This window comes from Primulina eburnea, chromosome 1 (genome assembly GCF_022965805.1).
Source record: "Primulina eburnea isolate SZY01 chromosome 1, ASM2296580v1, whole genome shotgun sequence".
Taxonomy (NCBI): domain Eukaryota; kingdom Viridiplantae; phylum Streptophyta; class Magnoliopsida; order Lamiales; family Gesneriaceae; genus Primulina; species Primulina eburnea.
The window spans coordinates 55,782,020-55,799,343 of record NC_133101.1 but is presented as its reverse complement, the minus strand read 5'-3'; the positions used below and the strand labels follow the sequence as shown (position 1 = coordinate 55,799,343).

The 17,324-nt window shown below is 30.9% G+C and overlaps 1 protein-coding gene across 4 annotated transcripts; it reads left to right on the top strand.

Moving 5' to 3' along the window:
- Positions 1–4,876: 4,876 nt before the first annotated feature.
- On the top strand, positions 4,877–7,456 carry LOC140832171 (membrane-anchored ubiquitin-fold protein 3-like). 4 transcript variants are annotated; one of them, XM_073196062.1, is made up of 5 exons: positions 4,877–5,066; positions 5,964–6,068; positions 6,265–6,406; positions 6,927–7,097; positions 7,210–7,456. In XM_073196062.1, the coding sequence occupies exons 3-5, from the start codon at positions 6,274–6,276 to the stop codon at positions 7,263–7,265; spliced, it is 360 nt and encodes a 119-aa protein (XP_073052163.1). In that variant the 5' UTR covers positions 4,877–5,066; positions 5,964–6,068; positions 6,265–6,273; the 3' UTR covers positions 7,266–7,456. The 4 variants fall into 4 exon arrangements, with proteins under 4 accessions (XP_073052163.1, XP_073052149.1, XP_073052156.1 ...); XM_073196048.1 differs by having other exon boundaries at positions 6,208–6,406; XM_073196055.1 differs by lacking the exon at positions 5,964–6,068.
- The last annotated feature ends 9,868 nt before the right edge of the window (positions 7,457–17,324 follow it).

The following is a 17,324-nucleotide window of genomic DNA, read 5'->3' as shown; positions in this document are numbered from 1 at the left end:
GATTCTTTATTTCCATCAAAGCAAACTCAAGAATATTACATCTTCTACGAGCTTGATCATGGATTAGATTGTTCTTCCCCTAATAATCGGTCTTTGTCGAGTGTTGTTGGAGCAACGAGCTTACAATGTCAATATCATGCCAAGCTTGAGGGCACATATAATTAAGACCCATATGTAATATTTTATGATATTTACTATGGGCGGAAGCCGCTATTTGATGGATGCTTCTCCGTAGTCAAGCTATAGACAATGAATTTAGCGCTTGCTGGGAGGCAACCCAGTGATTTATTTTATTTCATGTCATTTCATTTTTATTTTTATTTTTTTCATTTTGTTAGTTTAATCCTATGTGATTTGGTGTGTGTAGGGAATATTGGAATGAAGTAAGATGACTTAGACTCTGGAAAAGCTAAACTGTTGAAATAAAAGATTTCCAGCACTGAGGAATTCTACCATCCCCATGTAGGACTCCATGGAATTTAAAGCAACACTGTCAGGGAAGTGCTCTCTTACTATTCTACATCCAACTTTTATATTCTTTTTGAATAGCATGACACTGAGGACAATGTAAATATACAGTGTGGTGGGAATTTGTGTTTGGTTTCACGTCACAACACTTAGCATGTGCTTTATTGTTTAATCCTCGAGCATGAAATTTTTTTCTGATTATTCTTTGAGAAACTGCACTTGTGATTACATGACATACTAATTGACTTCCTAGATTTTTGATCACTCGAGAGATTGAATCACACCTAGAATTGATTGAGATGAGCTGTAGTTGTAGCCGAAGGATTTGAGCACAAACTAGTTTTATATCATATTTTGAGATATAATCTATGCACTTTAGGTCATACTTATATGAATTAATTGCGAATTGGCAAGAGGTGTGCTCATAAAAAAAAAAAATTTTAAAAAAGAAAAGAAACAATCTAAAACTTGTCTGATTATCCTTCGAGGCGAAAATACGGAGGAGAATGACTTAGGGATGATTTAGGCGATCTTTGGACCGTTTGAACCTTTCGAGCCTACCCAATGCATCATTTATATCCCTAATATTCTCTTTTGAGTCTAATAAATCGAATGGAGTGTGTCAAAGACATACAATTAGCCCCCATTCGTATTCCTTCGAAATCCCACATCAACTACCCAATTTTAGCTCATACACTATTCCTCTACCTAATTTTGAGAGAAATAAACCCCTTTAGCGCTTTAAATTTTCAATAACTCTCATGTGTTGATAATTGATAAGAAAAACTGGAGGAGTTTTAAAAAAAAATCACGATGAATGAGAAGGGGATTGATGAAAAAAATATATATACATAATAAAAAAGAGAGGAAGGGAGAATATTGATGTGGTGATTGAAAAACTTAAAAGAGAATGTTGTTAAGGATTGAAAAAAAAAGACCGAAGAGAAAAATAACGGGGGAAGATGAATAAAAGTTGAAGGAAGATGAAAACGTTAGGTGGATGAATGATGAAATTCCATAAGGGAAGGAAGATAAGAGATGAAGGAATGCGCTGAAGGAATAATTGTTTATTTTCTCTCATTTTGAATCTCCCTACCTTTATTGTAGCCGTGAGCCATGGCCTAACATTATAAGCTTGAAAAGACCTATTGACCGGTTCATATTCCTCCAACATTTAGTGGAGAAATGTATGAAAGACAAGCTTATGGAGAGTTTCTTAAAAAAAAAATATCAAATCAGAAAAGATGAGCATTCCTTGAACTAAAACACCTTTGAGGAATATGAGTTTTGACTTCCACACTGCACACGTCTTATTATCTTGATCTTTTCTAGTGAATGCTTGAGTTTTAAAGTTGTAATGAAAGTGAATTTTATGATTTTTGACGTGTGATCTTTTGATTGAGTATGACGGAATTTAGTAGGTTGAAAAGTGTTGATTGTGTCAATTTTGTGGTGAAACATTGACGAATTCCTCGATTATGTTTTTATTCTCTGATTTGTTCGAGGACGAACAAAGGCTTAAGTGTGGGGGGATTGATAAGGCCAAATCTTATAAAGATTTTAGGGATTTGATTTGATAATATTTGTCTTTATCTAGACTTTTTATCCCTAATTATATGCTTAATTGAATTAATAATTGTAGATTTAAATAAAAGAGGAAAAATGATTAACTTTGGAAATAAAATAAATCTACAAGACTTCAAAGAAAGAAAATACCAAAGGAAAAGAAATAAAATATTCTTATATTTTATTATCTTGATATTATTGAAATTTTGATAAAGATTGAATCTCATATTTGAAAATAAAATCTACAATCTTATTTACAAGGGTTAAGTTTGAGATGAGCTTAAAAAGAAATAGGAGGATTAGGCCCATGAAGAATTATAAAAAGCAGCGTACGTGAGCAGAAGAGGAGAGGCGCACTAAAGAGAAAAAATTCAGCTCGGAAGGGACATAACGGAAGAGAGAGGCAGAGAAAGAAGAGAACGTACAGGAAGAAAGAAGCGCAGAAGACCGCGGAAGAAAGGAACAGAAGCTACTGTGAAGTAGCACCAGTGCGGAAGAAGGAAAAGAAGGGAGGAAAATAGAGGCAAAAGCTGAAAGAATTCCTCACACACATCTAAATCACAGAGAATTCCTCTTATTCTTTCTTTATTTTGTTTTTTTTCTATGAACTTAAATATGACTTTTCACTTCTATTTTGAATTCATGGAATAATTTTATTTAGACTAAGACCACAATAGGACCAAACAATATTATATTTGATATTTTTTTTATTTTCATTATATTATTTTTCTAGATTTTAATTATTGATTAATGTTATTTTAATATTTCTTGTTAATATTTGTAGGGTTGACCCGTCTCACATATTAAGATCCGTGAGACGGTCTCACATGAAACACACTCATTAAACATTTGAATGTCATGTCGACGTGTAAACGAACATTCATTACGCAACGTAGTAATGGTACATAGATGAATCAAACAATATTAGAAAATATTAAGTAAAATGTTTACACATCTAACCTTATATGGATAACAACTGCATTACTTGAGTTCTTATTCAAGTGATATCCGCTTAGTATGAACAACTCATACTGCTTAACTTATTTTTAAACAGAGTGACTATCCTTTCGTTTTTTTACACAAAAAAAAAATCTTTAACCATAAATAGGGAATGGTTATAGTAAATTTGAGTATGGATTTTCCTATTTAACGTAGTAATTGATAGTAATGAAGCTCAATTTTGTTGTTCGATGAAACAAAAAAAAAAATCCAATAGTGTGTGGTTTCACACAAAGTAATGATTTTATGGATGAATCAAACCATATTATGACATCTGTAGTGTATTAATTGATAATAATAGGGCACCAGGATCTCAGTGGCAAACATCGGGTAATCAATATTGTGAATTGGGTGCTTTTGTATATATACAAAATCAGGTACTCCAAACTCAATTTTAGGTACAATGTATTTTGAATTAGATATTTATATAGATAGCTTATATATTTCAGAATAGTAGTTCTCTTGTGAGACGGTCTCACGAATCTTTTTTTGTGAGACTGGTCAACCTTACCGATATTCACAATAAAAAGTAATACTCTTAGTATAAAACGTAATATTTTTTCATAGATGACCCAAATAAGAGATTCGTCTCACAAATTACGACATGTGAGACCATCTCACACAAGTTTTTGTCATTTCAAAAATAAATCATGAAATGTCCCTGAATTAGGTATACAAACAACGCCGATAATTAGGTATTCAAACAACTCAATCGGCGTTGCACCATTAGGAATCGATTCAGATAAAAACCGAAGAATCTACCAATTTCTTATGGATTTAAGCAAAAAATAAAAATAATCAAAAAATAACAAAATATTCACCTCGTAAATTCGCAAGTAAACAGAGGAATTTTCCAGCTAATTTTTCGGACAAATATTTGCATTCTTGCAGATAGATACAAGAGAGTGGAGACTATGACCATCCAAGTAGAAGAGAAAAAAAAACCAAATATTGCGTTCCAACGTTTTAAAAGAGGGTGGTTGAATAAAAAAATAATTGGCTCAGGAAGTTTAGAATAAATAAAATTTGGTGTTAGAGACTACAGACAAAAGAAAAACAAGGGGCTAGATTCTTAAGAATGTGTGGGAGAGATTTTTCTGTAATAATCTTATATTTAAACTATTTTAAAATTTTAATAATTCTCGTATTATCTTTACAAATCACATATTTAATATAAACTAGTTATTCTGCACACGCGATGCATTGTATACAATCTTTTTTATCGATAGACTAAAGTGAAATTTGACAGATTATGAAATGACTGAATTGATATTTGATTGTTGAAATAAAAAAATAAAATAAAAGTGCGTGTTGAAATTTTTTAAAAAAATATAACATTAGTATCATATAAGGTAAAGTTAGAAGAAAAAGTTGGTGTCATTTCTAGATGGTTACTATTATCTCCTCAACTTCAATAAAATAGAATAGATGAGTTGATATTTACGGTCCATTTTGTGTTATCTACACTTCATTTTATGTAAAAAAAAATGTGTCAAATTTGTTCACAAATAGAGTGTAAATAACAAAAAATGAGGTATAAATATCAATACTTATTATATAATTACATTATTTTTATCCAAATAATAATTAAAATTACAATAATTAATTACTCAATCTATTGATGATCATGATTTATATACGTATCATTATATCTTACAAAAATTAACGTATTATCACTACGAATCACATATTTAATATAATTATATTATTTTTATTTAAATAATAATTAAAATGTATAATAAATTTTATGAATCAACTCAATTTATTAATATTTATGATTCATATACTTGATACTCGTTATTTTTATTTTTTTATGTGTACAACTGACTTAAATTTTTTGATTGAATAATTAATAAAAAAAGTAAAATAGCTAACGGACAAGCGTCGTCAAGCACCGCCGAAACCTCTCTCTATTCTGAATTCGTAATCTCCGGCGACGTTTTGGATCACTGATAACTTATCTCCGACAGTGAACAACGGAGAGTAATCTGTTATAGCCTCTCTGATCTCTCATAAAAGGCCGTCTTGATCACGTGTATTTTCGCTATTCCTTTTTCTATGCTTTTTAATTTTTGTCGGTCGAAGGAATACAGATTTGAATCTTTAGATATTGGAAAATCAAGGATTTTAGCGGAATTTTGGTTTATTAGTTTCAGTTGCTGGCAAATTTTGGTTTTGGTTGGCAGGTTCAATGAAGTCGGTATAAATATCATTTGAGTGAAAAAGATTTATTATTTCTTCTATTCCCTTTTTACTCATTTGCTGACTAAGTGAGCGCATGCTTCCGAAAATTCCTGTTATTTAACTATAACTGTGTAGTATTAGGGGCAAGAATGACCTTCACAGAGTGGTGTAAATGTCGTTTAGGTATTGCGAAAGAAATTGTAAGTCTATAGCGTGTACAATATTGTGCTTGCAATCTAAGTGAGTAAAAATTCCCGATAAAGTCTTGATTATAGCAATCAAACAGTTTCTGTTTCTTGTAGTGGGTTTTTTTAATTTAGGTTCAGGTTTCAAGTTGGTAACATTAAGAATAAGCGTTTTGATCTTTAGAGTGCTATGGGAAAAATAGTTCGATGTCTGTTGTGATAGTGTAGCTGATTTTTTATCCTAAAACCTGTCTCGGTCTTTGATTTTAACTGGTAAAATGACTTTAGAGACATAGGCATTTTAAAAAAAGGTTTTCCTGGTACATTTGCATAAGTGATTTCTAAAGGCCATTCCAGTTTGTTTCTTTTACATTATACCGAACTGCATTCAAAAGCTTGGAATTATGTGTTCTCCAAAGATCGAATGCCATGAAATGTGTTTGTCTGTGTTTTTTTCCTCGATCAATGTACTCTAATAATTTCTTAATACGGACTAGGTTTACTATGAAAATTTTCTGAGCAGAAATAAATAATGCGCGATACTGAGGTTTTCTGTGATAGGAGAATCTGTTGGATAGCATAAAGTTGTTACTCGGTTTGCTTGGTAGTGATTTAAATATACTGTTATTGTTGCATTCTCTTGAAGTTGTTTGCGTTTTGAAAAAGGTATGAAAATTTGGTTTGCATATTTTGTATGTATGGTAATTTGTTATCAATTACATGTCCAAAATCTCTGCCATTTATTTATCATTATTTTATTTTAGAGATGTTGATGGTTACTCAATGAGTCGGAAATTCTTGTTAGGTGAATTGTGGTGCATCTAATTCTTTTACTCTTGGACTCACCAATCGATTATACCAGAGGGATATCATGGCTGAAGCAGAAAAGCAGCTTGAACTTAAGTTCAGAATCTTTGATGGGACGGATATTGGTCATGGAACCTACTCACAGTCCATTACTGCTGCTACTCTTAAACAGAGACTTCTTTCTCAGTGGCCTCGAGGTTGTCCTTCAGCCTCGGCACACACGCACACAGAATTTTTTTTACTTTATAATCATGATCATTATTTGGATGTGGTAGTGACAATTTATTGCTTACGATAATACAATTATATATTGTGTTACTATTTCTCAACTTCAACAATTGATCTGGGTCATTGCTTACGTATTTCATTCAAGAGCTTGATATTGTGTTTTCATTTATTCTTAGAAAAGCTAAATGCTGTAATTGTTATGGTTTTGGAGTATTAATTTTGTTGTATGATCATGATTTATTTATCTGGCTTTCGTATGCATCAAGTAAGATTGTGCCTGAGTTGAGGCTTCAATAGATTTATTTGCTTTCAGCAGTGTTGGACAAAATGATTTAGTCGAAATGTTTTTTATCTGCTAGTTATTAAATTCCTCCGGAAGGAGATGGATACTGAATGCTTAAAAGTAAAACAATGTCAATATATCCATTTGTTTTATTGGTCCAATTTCTAGCTGATTATCGATTAATTTTCAACCTTCTGCATTTGTAGATAAATCTATCATACCAAAGTCAGTGAATGATATGAAATTAATACACGCTGGAAAATTTTTGGAGAATGGAAAGACACTGACCGAGTCTAAAGTACTGGTTGGTGACCTTTCTGGAGGAGTTATTACTATGCATGTGGTTGTACAGCCTCCCGTCACCATGCGAAAGATAGGTATTTCTGGCCTTTCTTGTTTTTTGTTGTTTGGATGACAAAGAGAAGTTCCCACATGGGTCGAGTTTGAGCTACCCTCTTCTATAATTTCCTTGTTTCGGTCGTGATGCAGATAAAAAGCAGGCGAAGAAACAGAAACAAGGCTTGTGTTCTTGCACGATTCTCTGAACATACGAGGCTTGAGACTTCTTATTCTGCTGAGGCCAACTTTTCACACTTCTTACGTTCTTTGCTACTCGTCAGCTGTATCATATGATTGAATGAATTAGTATCTAGAATATGTACAGTTGTCTTTATACTTGTAATTGATTTTGGTTGATCGACTCTGTTTGGGTTTCTCCTTCCATGCCTTCATCGAACCTTGTCATCCTTTTAATACTCGTATCATAAATATGCATATTAGAATTCCAAGCACACACACTGACTTCACTAATTTAATACTAAAACATGGAGGTAAAATAAAATGTAAAATGCCAGAAAAAATCAACTTTTATCGTCATTTTACGTTTCCCGATATTAGTTAAGGTCCAATATATCTGTCTACGTTAGATTTATTCGACGCTATCTACCTGAGTTGTGTCCCAAAATTATGGGTTTTTTTAAAAAATAATTTAATTATTAAAATTAATTTCAAAAATAATTTTTTAAAAAAATGTTTGCAAAAATATCTCAATCCGTGCTCACGAAACACGGACGATGATCCACGTCCGCAGAAATATTTTAGCGATGGAATATATATGAAAACCGTCGATAAAATTAGCGACCGTCGCTGCAATGGAATCAGCGACGGTTTAAACGTCGTCGCTTAATGTCGAAATTTTGGTATGAATATCATTGGCGTACATTGCACGCTGCGGATAATTGTATTAATGGCGGGCATATGCATGACGCGGATAATCTTGAACTTTCAATGGCATGCATCTTTGCAGCATGTCATGTGCGCTGTGGAAAGAGAATTTACGCGCTGCGAAAAACTATTTTTGTTTTAGTGAAGACAGAGAAAAAAATAGACAAGAAATTCATCACGAAATAAGTTTTTCACGATGATCCACGTCTGCAGGAATATTTTAGGTACAAAACTTATTTCGTGATGAATTTCTTGTCTATTTTTTTTCTCTGTCTTCACTAGAACAAAAATGGTTTTTCGCAGCGCGCAAATTCTCTTTCCGCAGCGCACATTACATGTTGCAAAGATGCATGCCATTGAAAGTTCAAGATTATCCGCGTCATACATATGCCCGCCATTAATACAATTATCTGCAGCGTGCAATATATGTAATTGATATTCATATCAAAATTTTGGCATTTAGCGACGGTTAACTTAGCGACGGTTTCCATTTCAGCGATGGTTGCCGATTCAATTTTAGCGACGGTTAAAATTTTCCTGTGGACGTGGATTATCGTCCGCACTTACGAAGCACGGACTATAACGGCCCGAAAATTCGTGTTTGAAAATTTGCGGAAAATTTAAAATTTTCTTTTCAAAGTAATTAAATTGCCTCATACATAAAATAGACCGTTAAATAAAGTTTAATGTTCAAAATGGCAGCGAAATAAATTATTTGTTTGCAAAAGAACAATTTAAGAATAATCCAACCACGGATAAAATGTTTAAGTATAAAATGGTAATTGCTAAAATGAGGTCATCGGGTTCCACAACTGCCGACCCAAGCTAGCTCACTGGTCCCCGCCCTCGGCCCCGGCATCATCAGTACCTACAACAATTAAGTCTAGTGAGCCTAAAGACTCAGCATGCATATATCGTAAATAACGAGTAAATATAGTAAAATGTACATGGGATAAAAATATCATGTCATGAGGCATAATTTGAAAAAACTTGTCATGAGCAATTATAATACGTGCATAACTGAACTGAAAATCATAGTGAAAATGTTTGCTCCTTGGAGCCATGTACTGAAATAGCATGTCATAAATTTTCTGTTGAGATTATGGTCTACGCAAGTGGCCCCTGCACTGAACTGAAATGACCGGTAACTGGCGACCGGATAATACAGTGCTCCCATGACCGGTAACTGGCGACCGGGTGAAATAATGCTCCCATGACCGGTAACTGGTGACCGGGTAATACAATGCTCCCATGACCGGTAACTGACGACCGGGTTTAGTAATGATCCCATGACCGGTAACTGACGACCGGGTTTAGTACTGATCCCATGACCGGTAACTGATGACCGGGTAAAATAATGCTCCCATGATAGTCAAATGGCCACAAGCAATATCGCATAACTCTCAAAATGAATATTTTGCACGTAATATAATTAACCAACATAATTAAATATGAACAATTTCGATCTTCTTGCATTAAAATCATGTATTTGCGATATTTAAAAATATCTATATGGCTTGATTGAAGAGTGAAACAAGATATAAACATGCCTTGGTTTGTTTTGACAGAAAACAAATGAAATAACGACGCGGCGCGGCGGAGACGAAGTGCTCTTCACTTTCTCACTTTTTCTCTCTTAATTCCTTTAAACCAAGCATGCACCATAATTATTATAATAGCGTAAAAATCGTAAACGTGATGCATGAACATTTAAAAATATCATGATTTGTGCTCAGGGCGCTGCTAGGACCAAAATCTCACCCCGGGTGCAAAATGACCATTTTGCCTCTGGAAACCCAAAAATTATCGTTTCACCCCTGGACCTCTAAAATTGACCCGAACTTTACCAAAACCCTTAAAATGTCCCAAAACATTTTTATAAATATTCCTAGTCGTAAACTCGAGTCCAAAAACCAACTTAATATATTTGTTTTAAAACTTGAACCGGGGTCCCGGTTTTACCCCGAATCGACTCGAAACTTAATCAAATTTTTCCCAAAATTTTACCATAATTACCATACCCTCTAACAGCCCCTAAAATCTTCAGAATTAGCTCTCTAACCTACGGCTAACCCACTTCACTCAATAATTCTCGGCCACCCCCACAAGCAACATCCTAAACCCAACACATGGCTCCATTTCTTAATTTCCTTCGGTCCACCCAACTACCACCACATGTCCAGCATTTATGACTCACCATTTAGTCCTTAATGAACTCCTAAACCAATCCTAAACGAAGCATCTGCTGTGCAACTAAAAACGGAAACGTTCGAGCCTCTCGAAGAACAACTACCCGAGCTCTCTTCAACTAAACCCCCCTTCGATCTGCTCCTGGACCGAGACCAGCTTTTCCAGCCCTTAACCCACCTCTCCTAGACCTCGACTGGACCCTCATGAACCAGCCTAACCCACGGCTGCTCCACCATGCAAACCGCAGCTCCCCCACGATCGCGGTTCTCACAAAAACGCCAGCCCGAAGCCAACACCTACATCTCTTGATCGATCTCCAACCAAACTATATCACACCTCAACTTCAGCCCTTAGACTTCACAAACCTGCTATGGACAGTCCCTTAACATCGAACTAATAGCAACCCTTTGCACGAAATTCAGAAGAAAAGTGAGCAGCAATGCTTGGAGTGCAAAATACATGTCCAAATCGAAAATCAATCGTGTTACGTTTGGATCAAGAGTTTTCATGCAAGACTACATCTATAACAGTAATATTAACGTGATGATGCACAACTGATGTTACAAGACATGCCTGATGTTGATCGACGACCAAAACAGGAGGAGGGAGACCCGAGAGGATTATTCATTTGCAAAGAATGGTGCAGCCGAAGGTTTCCTTGAGTGTTGTTTGAGAAAACCTGAGAGGATGGGGAGCTGAGGGAGGTGTCGGCGGTGTAAAAATAATTAGGTTTAGGTTAATTGTAGTTTAGGTGATATATTATATAGTTAAATAATAGGTAATGGGCCTTAAATTATCAATTAAAAGTTTTAAAAAAAGATTTAAGCCCAATAAGCTTAAAAGTAGGCTCATTAAATCTAAACACGCTCCCAAAAAATATTTCATGTCGAAAAGATTTTGAAAATATTAGCCGAACCCTTAAAAAGTCATCCGATTCGATAAAATTAGCGTACCGATAAAAATAAAAATATTGCGGGTAAAAATACCCAAAAATTTCTCTTTCTGAAAAATACACTTAAAAACATTCCCACTTAATTAAAAAAATAAATCGAGCAATAAAATAATTTTCCTGAAAATTCCCCGGTCTCCGATCCTCGTTCGAATGTGAAATGCATCTAGAAATCCTAATGCGTGAACTTTTAAAATTTCATGAATTAAATCTTATCATGCATGAATTATGAATAAAATGCATAAAAATAATTAAACATAAATTGATGGAATAAACATGCATTTTATGCTTTAAAATAATTTAATAACATACCAAAGAAATTTAATAATTTGCATCCATGCCAACTTTTTAAATTATATTTACTAACATGCTAAATTATCACTTCTTAAATAAGTCTTTATTAACTTATCTCAATACTCCATCTCCAGTCCGGCCTCACTTATTTAATTGAAAAGGTAACAATTAAACTACTGCGTAAAATAAATAAATTTAAAGAAAAGAAGTTAAATACTCATACGATAAAAATCATTTTAATTTTAAATACTAGAATTATGCATGGCTTATACGCAGTCCAATTTACGGGTTCTACACGGACGCTGCTCCACGTGAGCAACGTTCACGCTTCGTGAGCGCTTCGTGAGTGCGGATTGAGGTATATATATACATAAATTATCCAATAATTAATATCATTACCATAACAGATTAAAATTTAAAATTGGATAAAATTTAACAAATCTAAACTATTATTCAAAAGCTAGTAATTAAGCCATTATATCATTTAGATTTTAATCTTTCTCTTTGATGGATAATGACCCAATTTAATTATTCAATTCATTATTGAGGCCAAATTAATTAATTATAAAGGCCCAAACCTGTTATACAATCTAAAAAAATCTATGAATAAGAAAGAATTCTCATTATCCAGGGGAGATGATTTTATGCTTAAACTTTTTAGCTCTCAATTAACATCTTTAAATTGTTTTCTGACTTGAATGTTGAAGTGTCTACGCCAGGCAAGATGATAATCCACAAATATTTCTCTCCACCATCTACTTGGACTCATTTACGAGTTAGCTAGAATATCCTTTTACGATTACTTGAATTCATTTACGAACCCACATAATAATTCGGATAATCACAATTTTTGGCTACATGACTTTCATATTTTCCTCTTCGTGAATATCTGAAAATTTGAATCCTTGCACGATAAAATTGTCTTGTCTACATTGTTTTCATTATCTACGTGTAAAATACATAAAGATAAAAACAGTTAAAAATAAATCTCGACAAACCAAAGTATCAACTAAATAAAGAAATAAATTGATAATTTGAAAATAAAATTAATTTTTAATAATTAATAAAAGTTGGAGGAGGAGAAGAAATATCTAGAATTTAATAATTAACAAAATTTTAATTTTTTCTATGTCAGTTAGACCATCTCCAACCATAAACTCTATTTTGATGCAAATTCCACACTAAAATAGTGCGATTTCTGCACCAAATACAACATCTATCTCCAACCCATTTACTTCAAATCTTACACCAAAAAGAATATTCTCGAAATATTCTTTTTATTTTACATATATTAATTATTATATTTTGTATTAAATTATATTAATTAAAAATCATAAAAAATTAGTTTTAAAATATTATAATTAAAGTAAATAAATATTTTAAAAATGAACTATTATTATTTTATGATTAAATATCTAATTATTCAAATGGTATCAGAGCCATGGAAATAGTCTGGTTAATAATTTAGCACTTTTTATTCAAATGAATATTTTCAGTATGAAAGAAACTGTTCATAACAGTTTAAATGAAGAATATGATTTACCTGAAAATTTAGATTTATTGAATAAATGGACTATTCCTAAGATAGAATCTAAAATGATCTATAAGTTAGGAACTTTTGAAAGAATTGGTTTTAAACAAGTAGTTAAAACTACAGAATCATCTGTACCTCTTCATAATAATGAAATGGTAATAAGATTATTAAATAATAAAGATATTATGCCTTATATGAAAAATTATAAATTTATTCATATAGGATTAATTCAAATTGCTTTTAGACCTTTAACATTAGAAGGTTTACCAGAAAGCTTCATAGCAGCTTTAAGAGATGGAAGAAATTTAAATTGGAAACAATCCCTTATGGGAATAATTCAATCTAGTCTGGCTCATGGTCCAGTTTATTTTGATGTTTATCCAAATTTATCATTATCTTTGTTTGATCCAAATATATTAGACGATTTAACATTAAATGTTAAAACTCATGGTTATAATTATACTCCTGGAACAGAAGTAATATGTATCTGTTATCGTATTTATTATAAACCATTATTTACACTAAATCCTATGTGTAAAAAAAATAGATAAAAAATTAAATGAAACTATTCTAATAGAAACTAATTTTAATAGATCTAATATTACAACTCGTAGATCTATAAAATGGGAAGAAATAGAATTTCCAGAAAACTGGATAATTGAACAAGCTGTTCCTAGAAATCCTATAATAAATAGAGATTTAGAACAAGTCATACAAACTAATGAAGGATCTGTTCAAATACAGTTTAATAATGAACAAAGAAGATTATTACCCTCTTCTGTTTATGCTAGATCAAGATCTAGTCACTCTTTTATTTCTCCCCTAGATTATATGGTAGATATACCACAAACTTCTAGAGCTTCTACTTCTCAAGTTAGAGAAGAATTAGAATCTACTAATACAGTAGATGATTTAATCATAAATCAAAACAATATTGTTCATAAAAGTAACTTTCAAAAAGTTAGAGAAACTGATACAGTTTCAGAAATGAATTTCAGTATTTAATGGATAGTAAATCTAAAATTGATTTTACTAAAGGATCTTCTGCTAGAGCAAAGATCAATGCAGAATTTTATCTACCCAAATGGGAATCTTTCAGAAATTGGTACTTTAAAAGTTTTTCTGAAGAAGAGTTTGAATATATTGTCTCAACATTTTATAAATATTGTGAAAACCAGAATAAATTGATACATTTTGTTCCTTGGTTTTTTAAAACATTTATTATAGATTATATTTCTATTCTTGAAAGAAATTATAAACTTTCTTCAGGACAGATTCAAAAATCTGTTTATCCTCCTCAACAATCATTTATTATAGAAAAGAATAATAAAATTTTAAATTTTACTGCTTTTTCAAAATTATTTGAGAATGATATGTTACAAATTACTGTTAAACATATTAATCAGATAATAGAAAAACAGAATTATACAAATTTATATCTCACGATTATAGGAGAAGAAATAAATTCTCTTAAAGATCGTATTGATAAAATTATTTTAGCTATTAATAAAATTAAACCAGATGTTCATATTGAAGAACCAGATAATAATATTGTTTCTGTTGCTACCTCATCCATTCAATCCCCTCCTGATATAAAGGATTTTAAATTTAAATCTTCTGTTTCTGATATAGAAAAATTATTAGAAGAAAAATTTAGAAATCTTAATTTAAATACTCTTAATGAAGAATTTGAAGAATTAGATAAGATTAATAATCATTCTGATAATGAAATTAATAAAATCAAATGGGCTGATAGACCTACTACATCCAAATATTACTATAATAAACCTACTCCCATGGATGTTCTCATTGAAGAAAATGAATATATTTATTCTAATAGCTATAATGGGAAAAATATTTATGAATGGAATATTGATGGTTATAGTGATAGGCAAATTTATAATACTGCTCACAGAATGCTAATGTATAGTACTGTGTGTAAATCATCAGGTAATACTGATAAAAATATTGCTAAAATGATAACAGCAGGATTTACTGGCCAACTTAAAGGTTGGTGGGATAATTATTTACATTATTCTCAAAAAGATGAAATCTTTAATTCCATAAAAATGGAAAATAATATTCAATTAGAAAATGTAGTATATACATTAATACTAACTATGATTGAACATTTCACAGGAAAATTCACTGATAATAGTGAACAAATTAGAACTTTATTAAGTAATCTAAAGTGTAAAACACTTACTGATTTTAGATGGTATAAAGATACTTTCTTATCTCGAATTTATGAGATTCCAGACTGTAATAATAGTCTGTGGAAAGCTAAATTCATAGATGGCTTACCTTTCTTATTTGCTGAAAGGGTTAGAAAAGTATTAAGAAAAGATGATATAAATATCTCTTATGATAATTATACTTATGGTAATTTGATTAATACTTGTATTCAAGAGGGTTTAGCTCTCTGTAATGAATTAAAATTAAATAATCAAATTAAAAGACAGAATTTACTAGAGAAAAAACAGTTAGGTAAATTTTGTGATCAATTTGGTATGGACTTACCTAATAAAGGTAAGAAGAAAATTAAAGATAAGGATGATAAGATTTATAAGAAAAGACATTTGTCTGAAAGAAAAAAAGAAAGAAAAAAGAAAAGAAAAGAAATTTGTGAATCAGCTAAAGCTGATAGGAAAAAAGACAAATACAAAAATAAATTAATAATTTGTAGAAAATGTAAAAAGCCAGGACATTATGCTAATCAATGTTGGGCTAAAAACAAAATTAATAATTTAGAAATAGATGATAATCTAAAAGAAACATTATTTAAAATAATAATGGATTCTAATAATGATTCTGATAGTGAAACTGAGAATTCTTCATAGTCTTATAATTCAGAAGAAATTATGGATAATGAATCAGATATTTCTGATTTAGAAGAATGCAATAATTGTATACAAGGAAAAGCTTGTATAAATCCTATAGAGGATAATAATAATAAAAATGATGAGTTTTATAAACTTATGTCTCAATTTCAAGATTTAAATATTAATGTTTTAACTAACAATAATATTTTTGAATTCCTTAAAATGATTAAGGATCCAATATTAAAATCCACTATCATAGATCAAATGGAGAATACTGCTTCAACCAGTAACAATGATAATAACATTCTTGTTAAACAAGAACAAGCTTATTCTATGAAAGAAGTAAAAAATCTTTTACAGAAAAAATATAGTCAACAAAATCCAGTTACTATACAGGATTTAGTTAAAGAGATTGATAATCTTAAACAACAAATAAAATTTTTACATGATAATAATAATAGTTTAAATTATCGTATTTCAGTTATTGAAAATAATAATAATTCAATTTCTGAAAGTTTTGAAAATATTCAAGATATTTCATTTCCTAATAATAATCAGAAACATTTATCTGTTTTGAGTATGATTATATCTCAAAAATGGTATACTAATATTACTTTATTAATTGATAATTCTTATAAAAAGAATTTCATTGCTATGATAGATAGTGGTGCAGATTTAAACGTAATACAGGAAGGATTAATTCCTACAAAATATTTTCATAAAACTACTCATTCTCTCTCTCATGCAGGAGGAGAACCTTTAGAAATAAATTATAAATTACCTAAAGCTTATATTTGCAAAGATAAAAACTGTATTCAAACCAGTTTTTTATTAGCAAAAGACATTTCTAGCCAACTTATACTTGGTCTTCCTTTTATATATCAAATTTATCCTTTAACTCATGTTGATGATAAAGGTATAATAAGGAACTTATCAAGGTAATCCTATTTCTTTTCAGTTTATAACTAAACCTGTTCATAGAATCTTAAATGAACTTCAAGAACAGATTGAAAGAAAAACCTTTCAAATAAACTCTTTAAAAGAAGAAATAAAATTTCTTACAATTGATGAAAAATTACAGAATCCTAAATTACAGGAAAAAATAAAAATTATTTATAATAAATTTTCATTAGAAATATGTAATGATCTTCCAAATGCTTTTTGGAATAGAAAGAAGCATATTATTTCTCTTCCATATGAAGAGAATTTTGATGAGAGAAATATTCCAACCAAGGCTCGTCCTTGTCAAATGAATTCTGAATATTTAGAATTATGTAAGAATGAAATTCATTCTTTGTTAGACAAAGGTTTAATAAAACCTTCTCAATCTCCTTGGTCATGTACTGCTTTCTATGTTAATAAACATTCTGAACAAGAAAGAGGTGTTCCTAGATTAGTAATAAATTATAAACCTCTTAATAAGGTTTTAAAATGGATTAGGCATCCTATTCCTAATAAAAAAGATTTATTAGATAGATTAGTTCATGCAATTATATTTTCAAAATTTGATTTAAAATCATGATTTTGGCAGATTCAGGTAAAAGAATCTGATAGGTATAAAACTGCTTTTAATGTTCCTATAGGACATTAT